This window comes from Barbus barbus (assembly GCF_936440315.1).
Source record: "Barbus barbus genome assembly, chromosome: 13".
NCBI lineage: Eukaryota > Metazoa > Chordata > Actinopteri > Cypriniformes > Cyprinidae > Barbus > Barbus barbus.
In genome coordinates this window covers 16,808,164-16,818,647 of record NC_136741.1, presented here as the reverse complement: position 1 = coordinate 16,818,647, position 10,484 = coordinate 16,808,164, and the positions used below count along the sequence as shown (strand labels likewise).

At 37.4% G+C, this 10,484-nt stretch overlaps 1 protein-coding gene across 1 annotated transcript in view; it reads left to right on the top strand.

Moving 5' to 3' along the window:
- LOC306879132 (nucleoside diphosphate kinase homolog 7-like) overlaps positions 1–10,484 on the top strand; it is a 44,804-nt gene that overhangs the window by 1,359 nt on the left and 32,961 nt on the right. Inside the window, exons 2-7 of the mRNA XM_079431861.1 lie at positions 2,614–2,715; positions 2,801–2,967; positions 4,964–5,074; positions 7,340–7,390; positions 7,582–7,789; positions 7,923–8,028. Of these exons, the coding sequence (XP_079287987.1) occupies positions 2,614–2,715; positions 2,801–2,967; positions 4,964–5,074; positions 7,340–7,390; positions 7,582–7,789; positions 7,923–8,028 (745 nt within the window). The remainder of the gene's footprint in view (positions 1–2,613; positions 2,716–2,800; positions 2,968–4,963; positions 5,075–7,339; positions 7,391–7,581; positions 7,790–7,922; positions 8,029–10,484) is intronic.

Sequence of the window (10,484 nt, the reverse complement as noted above, 5' to 3'; positions counted from 1 at the left end):
GTGCTAATATTGGAGAAAAGCTTTCCATATTTCTTCTTAGACGTACAGATGTCCTCAGGTAACTTTGGCCCCAGGCAGAATGTGGAAATATAGCCCCTATGTGCTGTAGGGGATGACTACCCGCTGAAATGTACTCTTTCAGACTGGAAAAATGCCACCAAACACTGCAGTTGTCTTGAAAGCTAGTGTTTTAAATTAATATATCAGTTGTTTCTGACATATTCTAGTTACAAAGCTGCACTGCACCACAAGGCAAAATAATGATTTTATTACTCAGTATTTTTGTCTTGTTTTCCATTACAAATATCTAAACACTATTAAGTAAAGATACATTTACATTAGAAGCAAATTGACTTGAGATATTAAGTCTTGTTTTCTGGAAAAGAAAAAAAGAAAGAAAAAATATCTGTCAGTGGGGTAAGAAAAATAAACTTTATTCAGAGGGAAGACAAGATAATTTTTCTTAGCCCATTGATATATTTTCTTGTTTTAAGCATAAACTTGGATACATTTGTCAGAAAACAAGTCTTAGTATATATATTATTACTTTTTTGGGGGGGGAAAGTCAAGTCACATAACGCATAATAAATGTTTTAATTCATCATTGATTTTTCAAACAACATTTAACAAAACAAAGAAAATTAAGAAAAAGAAAAGAAAGAAGCCACAAGTAATTTTCCTAAAAGTAAAGGAATCTGACTGGTATAAGGCCTCACATGAGAGGTGATAATAACTATCAATTTCAGTACAGCACTTGGAACTTTTAGCTTTGGCCCAAAACTGCACTGTGGAAATCCTGTGACACTAATACAGCCTCCAGATGTGATTTATGGCTTTTCAGACCTGTGCCTCAGTGTATTTGTACAAAGAAGGCTGTTCATTGTCAGTATTATCTCTGTCCCAGCTGACTGAGGGGTAAAAATAGCTCTTGTTTGGGGGAAGAGGTCCTGTTAGATTCAAGATTGCTCAATTACGTTACAGGGATTCTCACTGAGTCTCTACGGTTTGATGAATGAGAAAGCATTCGCGTTATGTTGCAGATGCACTAATGATCTGTTGTTAAATTAGTTAGGATAATGTGATGCCATGTTTGGCTCAGTGTTGACATGTTGACGCTATGAATTAGCGAGCATGTGGCCTGGAGGATGGATGGCATAGTGCCTAGAAATGCAACATTAAAGCACTGCCATTCTGATATATACTGATGACGATTATCTGCCAGTTATTATGTCAGTTATTATGAATATTAATGGATCTTATGAGTCACTGTTGTAGGCCTCCTGTTATTTGCTTGAATTTTGATGTCCGCTGATCAACAGTAGATTAACAGATCATTTCTCATCATCACTATGCTGCTCATGGCCTCAGCTATATACCCTGAATCACAGCCTGAGCTATGAATTTCACCCACAAGGTGGCGCTCTGTGGGGAACAAAGATCACACCAACATGCTTGTTCTCCATGTTTTGTTCAAGGGCACCTTGAGTTCGTGTCAAGGTGAAATCAAACACTTAATAGGGAAACAACAGTCACACTCAAAGATTTAGATGCTGTCTATTTTAATAACTTATTAAATACTTTGTTTTCAACATGTCCTGTATTAAATACTCACGAAATATTGGCTATGACTAATACTCATTTTTATAAAAATGGCAATATCTTGAGGCTCCTGCTTTAGAGACATTTTAACATGTTTTTTTTTAGGGTTGGAGTGTGTGTGTGTATATATATATATATATATATATAGCATATTTGTCTACCAGTTCTCACTATAGACAAACAGTTGTCCACACCGTATGCTACTATCTATATTATAATATAGTGATGTAGGTTTAGTCACCATAGGTGTCTTCCTAATTTTTATGCACTATTCTATGCTGTTTTGTAGTATAAATGGTGCTAGTGTGCAAATTCAAACATTATGAAGTGCACTTTAATTTTTATTAGTTTTGTTTTATTGTTTTGTTTTGTTGGCAAACATGGCTGGACATGAAAAAAAAATACATTAATTTGTTAGTATGGAAGAGAGCTTTTTATTGCTTGTCACTTTTTAACTTTGTGTGGGGTTAGGACATTGTATTAGCATTTTAGTTATTAAGTTATTACTTTTTTTAAATAGTATAAATATAAAAGGCCACTCTAAAAATTTTCAGAGCTCCAGAATTTTTTTTTATTCCATCTCCCCCAGGCCCCATGAGTAGGCAGTAGTATAAAGGCCCTTCCTCATCACAAGGCCCCACACAACATTTTTGGGTTGCCCCTCTAATGACGACTCTATGAATTGAAATATATTATCTGTAGTCTATTGATCTATTGATAGTTTCTATATTTGTGCAGCCCTAATGTTTGCACAAGTGTGTAGTGCACAGTTTCAGGAGCAGTAGCTCCAGTAGCTGGATAATGGCTCCCCATTTGCAGTGAAGTTCCCCAGGGGATCAAAGGGCTCTGAACCTCTGACTCAGCATGTGAGCAGGCCCAGCTGCCCGTCTGTGTTGAGGGTCAGAGCGCGGCTGTTGTGACTCCCTGTCCAAGCATGAGGGTCAGATCAGTGACATTCCCCTGCCGTGCCTGGCTTGACTGTGTTTTTTGTTTTGTGTGTTGTGTTATGCACAGGATGAGCGCTTTGCCTTTCTGGCTGAGTGGTACGACCCCAGCGCTGCTCTCCTGCGACGATACCAGCTGCTCTACTATCCTAAAGATGGCTCCGTGGAGATGGTGCGTTCCTTTACTCAGATTTCAGACCCTGACCTCTTGGTATGTTTGAGATTCATACATTCACGTGTATGCTTTTCTTATATAGTTTGATATGAAGAACCAGCGCACCTTCCTGCGCAGGACCAAGTTTGATGAGCTTCATCCAGAGGATCTGTTTGTTGGCAACCGAGTGAACATCTTTTCCCGTCAGCTGAACCTTACAGGTTACGGGGATCAGTACACAGCCAACAAACTGGGCAGTAAGAAGGAGAGGTACTTTATTCCTGAACACCACTGCTGAGACGGAACTTGTCTTTCCAAACCTGTATGACTGTCTTCTGCAGAACACGGAAATTATATTTTGAAGGAAGTCACATTGATTTCTGTTTTATGGCCAAAAAAAGTGAGACCATTCTCCTGATAATCCTCTTTTATGTTTCACAAAAGAAAGAAAGCCATACAGGTTTGGATCATCATGAGGTGGAGTAACTGATGACAGAATCCCTTTATCCCTTTAAAACACACACACACACAATAAATTATGTTAAAATAAGTCATCAGACTGACTTCTGCACTAAATCCAACTTTTCTGAAGCTATGCAATAGTTTTGTGTAATAAAATAAATTTAAGTGACCATTTACTGATAATCCTCCCTTCCAGTAAGCTGTTATAGAGATCCAAAAATGGAAAATAGGTCATTTACTCACCCTCAGATTGTTCCTACTAACTCAAGTTATATTAGTTTTTTTCTTCTTCTGTTGAACACAAAAGTAGATATTTTGAAAATTGCTGTTAAAAGTCAAGTCAAGTCACCTTTATTTATATAGCGCTTTTAACAATACAGATTGTGTCAAAGCAACTTTCCAATATCAAAATAGGAAAATAGCGTGTCAATAATGTAAAATGACAAGATTAAACACTCAATTTTCAGTTAAAGGCATTTCATTATTGAATTCAGTGTTGTCATCGTCCAGCTCAGTTCAGTTTAAATTAAAACAGTTAACTAAACAGTTGCTATTGACTTTCATAGAGTTGTTTTTCCATACTATGGGAGTCGCTGGCTACCAGCAACTGTTTAGTAACATTCTTTAAAATATCATTGGGTTGAAATGAACCAGATTAGTCCGATTCATTATGAATAATGAAAGTAATATAGGTTTGGAACAGCATAAATTTTCCGGACAGTCAGAAGAAATCTTTAATCATCTTCATTTAGTGTGATGAATAGCTTATTGTATGTCACAAGAAAAAGTCATTAGCAACCTTTTTCTGTTTTTTTCCCTTGTGGTCCCTCCTTAAGTACCTGCTAATATCATTTTTATAAAGTGAAGATGAGCTTCTGCGTCCCCAACTAGTGAAAATCACTGAACAATGATTTCTGATTTAACGAGTCAACACATCCTTTTCATCTCATATATCAATCACATTCACACTGTTTCCCACTGCTCTTTCTCTCCTTTGTGATTCATAGTGGTGTGTCTTGAATATAAATTTGGGAAAGATTACAGAGGGACAGACTCGAGGCGATATGCACTCTTCAAAGTGAATTTGAGCTCCCTACTCAAATGACTGCGGTTGTTTAGTCAGAGCATCATATCTATATCTGTGACAGCAATATTTTCTAATGTTTAGGGTAAATTTTTAATATATTTTCAAAGATTAAAGTATTCCTTTTAAAGAAATCCTTTATTAAAATGTAACTAGGCTTTCAGATTAACATGATGATAACTCAATGAAAACCTTGTTCGATTTTCAGTAACTTATTAATGTTTATCAACCTGCCTTTGTCAAGTCTGACAGCAGCAGTTGTCGATTTGTGCTTCAAATAATTGGCATTTGCGGTGTGTTTTCCTTTGAGCTCTAAAATGAAAATAATAACAAGAGCTAAATATTCATGGTGCTGAATAGCAACACTATGGATGTGGTGTCTGTGTCTTAGACCTATATGTGTGTCTGTGTTTAATTATTTCACTGGGCAAAAAGTGGCATCTTTGTCTTGCATGTTATATATCTTTCAAAAACTTCTATAAACTTGCTATAAAAATATTAAATCTAGGGTTCCAAAATTCAATACATGCACACATACACACACACACACACACACACACACACTCACTCGCTCATTAAAACAAATTACTCAAAACAAATACCATTATAGATTATATAATTTACCATTTTTATCTAATTTGTTGATACTTTGGTTCATCCCTGGCATCCCTTCTTACTTTCTGATTTGCTTTTTATACTCATGTCTTGTGTCTTCTTCAGGACTTTGGCTATGATTAAGCCGGATGCTGTCACAAAAGTTGGCGACATTATTCAGATGATTTATGATGCCAACCTTATAGTCACAAAAGCCAAAATGACCAAACTTACATGGTAAGTAATTTGTTTTAATAAACAGGCTTAAGAAATAATGATATTGACAGCAGTACTTCAGCAAAAGTGCAGTAGTTACAAAGAAAAGAGGCCGCTGGAATTCTTGTTTAAGTCAGTTTATGACTAATTATGTAAATGAGGTGTTTCAATAACCCTAAAATGATTTCTCAGAACTTGTGATGGGTGGATTTGACAAAGCCACTTCTTCAGGAAAAAAAGTATATCACAGCAAAAATCACGCACTGCTTGCTCTATACGTTAACCTGTATATCACTGGAATGCATTTGTTCTTCTCTGAGCCCCCGACCATTTTTAGCTCACACAGATTAAGTCAGGAATGAAAGATAAAAATGTTGCACACTCTGTGTTCTGTATTCTGAAACAATTTACAACGTAAAGCTACTGAGCATCTCATTAGTCGCTGCCTTTGCACAGTACCAGGAATGGAATTACATTCACTGCACAATGCAGCAATTATTAACTGAAGTAGTGAGAAGGGAGAGCGTTAGAGAAAAGAGGCCGTGTTTAAAGTTGCAGTTGCAGACGTTATTTCTTTGGCCTGTTTTGTAAAGGTCAATACATGGTTTGCAAAAATTGTGGTAATCTAGGCACTGGTAGACTAAAAGTTAGAGTCTGGATCTGTCATCTATCACAAAGACTATGTGTTCAGTCACAGGGAGAAGTGACCAAGAACTGGGGAGTTACTGAAGTCACAATTTTCACAAAGTTAAACTGTGCCCTTGAGCAAATCAGACCAGTGGATTTGGCCATCTGGATTTGACCTTCAGATTAGAGGAGTTGTTGACATTTTCAGGTGATTTCAGAGTAAAATGGCTTTAAAGGGCTTAGTAACCTGTGTTCATAATTACAAATGTGGGGAATAAAAAGCGCCATTCAGGATGAGCCAAGCAGAGCAGGTAGCTTTAAAATACAATATTAAGTTAACGTCAACCAAGGCTAAAATAAGCTATATGTATTTTTGTTTCTCCAACATCGAAAACTAAGGTAAAATTACAAAATAATAAACTCAATACATCAGTAGTTATTTTAGTGCATTTGCTATGGTTAACATCATAACAAATGTATGGAAAAAGAAAGCCCAAGACGGTGTTATTTTAGTATTATTTATATAATACAACATTTTTACTTGTACTCAATACATTTTTTAATTTTGTCATTTTTATTAGTTTTTGTATTGTATATGGATTTAATTTATTTTTATTTCAGTTTCAGCATTTACAGTATATTATGTATTTTATTTCAGTTTCATTACTATTCCCAAAAACATTACAATAGTTTAATGGTTTTAGTTAACAATAACAACACTTGCCCAACAACATTTAAAAACAAATATTCAAGGGAAGTCAGATAATTTTGTGTCAGTCATAATAGCTTATGATTGTATGAGAAGGAATAACATTTGAAAGGGGAAAGGGATAGTGGTGTGTGGCCAAGTATTTGTGCTCTGCATTTAACCCATCCAGTGTACACACAGTAGTGAACATACACCCGGAGCAGTGGGCAGCCAATGATGTGGCGCCCGGGGAGCAGTCGGGGGTTCAGTGCCTTGCTCAAGGGTCTCATCTCAGTCGTGGTAATTCACTCCCCCACCTACAATCCCTGCCGGACATGAGACTCGAACCCACGACCTTCAGGTTACAAGTCCAACTCTCTATCCATTAGGCCACGACTGCCCATCATGAGAGCTCTTTGTGTATTTGTAGACACCTCATCGACGCTAAACCATTTCACAGTAAATTAACATTTATGTATTTGGCAGAAAATATGATCCAAAATGGCTACAGTGAATTTGAATATATACGTTTTTCTCTATATGTCACTATACATGTGGTTTAGTGACACATTTTTTAGAGAATGGAAAATGCTGAGGGTTAATCTTTCCTTTTCCTATTGAAATATGCTGACATGGAGCGTTTCTCTGATAGACTGTGTTGTTTTAGCTTGGTCAGGTTTTGCTGCTTTAACCTTTCCTCAAAGTAGCAAGCAGCTGTTCATTGACAGAGACCGTCCTTGTTCCTTGTCAGGGAATGAAGATGTGAAAGTTGTGTTAAGCATATTATCTAATTTCTTGGCCTAGTTGACACGTCATCAAATTAATAAATGATAGAATTACAACAAAATGGAATGAAGAGGAAATTTTAGTTCCTTAATATCGTATTCGATTTCACTATAGGAGTCAGTCAAGAGACGGTGGGGTTTGGAGATCATTTATTAACGCTGTGTTCTTTTATTGCTTTCTTACAGGAAGCAGGCAGCGGACTTTTACACGGAACATCAGTCAAAGTCTTTTTTCAAGTGAGTCTTTCCTGAGTCAATGATTGACTTGTATGTAAGGGCTGCTTTTGAAGGAGACTCTGACACCTGAACCAGATTGTCACAGTGACTTTGGCATGACTTTGCATTACACTGCATGTTTTTAACCGCAAATTCAATCATAAGCACCACAGCAAAATGTTGCTTAAGCAAATTGTCTTCTTCAACAACAGTAATTTGGTGCAGTTTGTGAGCTCCGGTCCCGTGATTGCTATGGAGTTGATGGGGGATGAGGCAGTGTCAACTTGGAGAAAAGTTCTAGGCCCAACCGAATCTGGTGTGGCACAAAAAGATGCAACGAATAGTCTCAGAGCCCAGTTTGGTACTGATGGCACTAAGAACGCAGGACATGGGTCAGACTCACTGGCATCTGCTGCACGGGTAACAAAAAAGCAACTGTCAATAGCATTTAATCAAGCCTACAATCTTCTGTTGATCTTTTTTTTTTTTCAGTGATTTGCTAATAATGGTAAAGGAAATGATTGGGTATGTGTTTTTAATTATAACTATATAGGAGCTGGAGTTCTTCTTCCCTTCCACTACTGGTCACGGCCCCTCCAACACAGCCAAGTACTCAGACTGCACCTGCTGTATCATTAAACCTCATGCCATCTCAGAAGGTAAACCCACACACACACTGATGATATAATAATCATATGTCTAATCGAGTGTCTTTGAAATAACCTATTATAGATGAGCTATTGCATAGTTAATTATTTGCTATCTGTAATGTGCTGTTAGTAGTGTATTATTAACCCATCTCTGTTTATAAGTGCACATTATCATCAGAAGGACTATGACACTCCTGGTATGTCATAGCCCATCATTCCTGTCCTAGTTACTCAGGCTATATTCTCTTAAATGCTGGTCCAGGAGTTCTTCTAATAGTGACTCAAAACCTTGCCACACAACATGTGTGAATCCAGTGCCATTCGATCATATCAAGCTGTTTCACTTTGTAAAAAAGAAGCACATATTTGCTTTAGCCTCCACATTAACAGGTTAATGCTTTCACATTAGGCAAGTAAGCAGCTTGGTGACGCATGGCAGAAGTGTAGGTGCAACTGCCAGGGTTCCAATATTCTGGAAATATCGGAGAAATTTAAAATCAGACCTGGAAAAGTCATGAAAATTTCTAAAAAATAAAATATTTTTGTACTATATTCTGGCATATATATATTTTCGGTAACCCTTTTATTTTAAGGTGTCCTTGGACTTACCACTAACAATAAATTATGCATAATTACATGCAAGTAACCCTAAGCCAAACTCTAACCATATAGTAAGTACATGTAGTTAATTAATATTACTCAGTATTTAAATGTATAATTACTGTAACAAGGACACCTTGAAATAAAGTGTAACCATATTTTCCATCTGGGAATGTTGCGTAGGTAGAGTGCCAGACTTGCTCAGAAACCATAGTAATGGCTGTTTTGTTGTGGCCTGTCGCTACAGAGCAAATTACTCACTCATTGTTGGAAAAAAGACATCTGTCAATGACAGGCATACAGCACTATCTGGTCAGTCAAATATGTCTGGATTCAATCAGATTTATTGTTTATTATATTCTGTTGTGTTCAGTGTAGATTGATTAACATTTTCTTTTAAAAGTGGTCTTTTGAAGATCTCAAGTAAATTAAACCAGGCCACTGAAGAATTTTAAAAACTACTTTCAAAAAACGATTTCTTCTGCAAAATAAAGTCTCCTTTTCAAAGTGAACCCAAAAATGAAAGGAGCATTTAAGTTAGCGATGGTGCTACTTCAGAGTCATTTGGTCCTTTCGTGATTGTTTTCTCCTTGTGTAACTGTCTTCATTCCCTGCTGGCCTAGTGCTGTTTTGCTTGTTATATGTTGATGAGTATAAAACCCCCAAACCCAGTGTGTACTCTTAACCAAGCCTTTACTCCAGATTTGTCCAATCTGTCTCCTGATCCTTGTTCATGGAGCATGCTGCCAGGGCACTGACCTGTGAAATCTCAAATCCTCTCTATAGGGTTGAGGTAGATATTTTGCATAGTCATCGTGGACTAAGCAGGCCCCAAGTTGGTTTTGTACATTGCTGTGGGCTGATTATCCTGGAGGGAATGTTACACATAAACACACAGAGCCCCAAAAATAGACAAACACAACAAATATGTGCTTCAAGAAATATGTGTGGGGTGGTGATGGCGCAGTGGATAAGACACATGCCTTTGGTGTGAGAGACCCGGGTTCGAATCCACTGTGAGACACCAATGTGTCCCTGAGCAAGACACTTAACCCCTAGTTGCTTCAGAGGCGTGCGACCTCTGACATATATAGCAATTGTAAGTCGCTTTGGATAAAAGCGTCAGCTAAATGAATAAATGTAAATGTAAAACCTCTCGCAGTTTTGACACATTATCTGTTGATTTTTAGGGTTTCAATCCTTCACTGATAACTTTGAATGTCCTTTTCATGTTGCATGTCTCACAGTCCCATCAAAATAGTTCAAGAACATTCAGAAATGTCAGATTGTATTGAAAGAAGAACACTGAAGTGTTATGGTCTCTCTTTTTGCTTCTACCCAACATCATTTCGCCTGTTAGCAGCATTGTATCAACTCTCTATTAGTCACCCAATTTTCCATCCAATTGCACACCCACACTCATATTCCGGCTGCCAACCTCCTGCAGTGCGTCTGCTCTTTAGACCTCCATCTAAAGTGCTGGCAACCAGTGATTTAAAGAGGATTGCAGTCCTGATTACCTTTTTGATTGGAGGTCTAGAGCCCACCAGCTTTGCAAAAAGAGTAAATAAAAATAGCCAGTAATGAAAGTCCCTGCTGAGAGAGTGGCTACATGATTGTAATTAGACAGATTATGCAGCAACCGCTCTGTTCATTTGCTTTGGATAGTCATGTGGCTTGGTTCACCTTGTGTTGTAACATTACTTTTGGATTACAGACTACAATAGCATGTTGTTCACATCCCTCAACTGTATTTTCACTCAAAACCAGTCTCTGTGAAATGTCGCATTGCGTACGATTGGATTGTGGGATTGTATGTCTCATCACAAGGCCGTCATCACCCATGTAAATTTTGCCCTGAACCC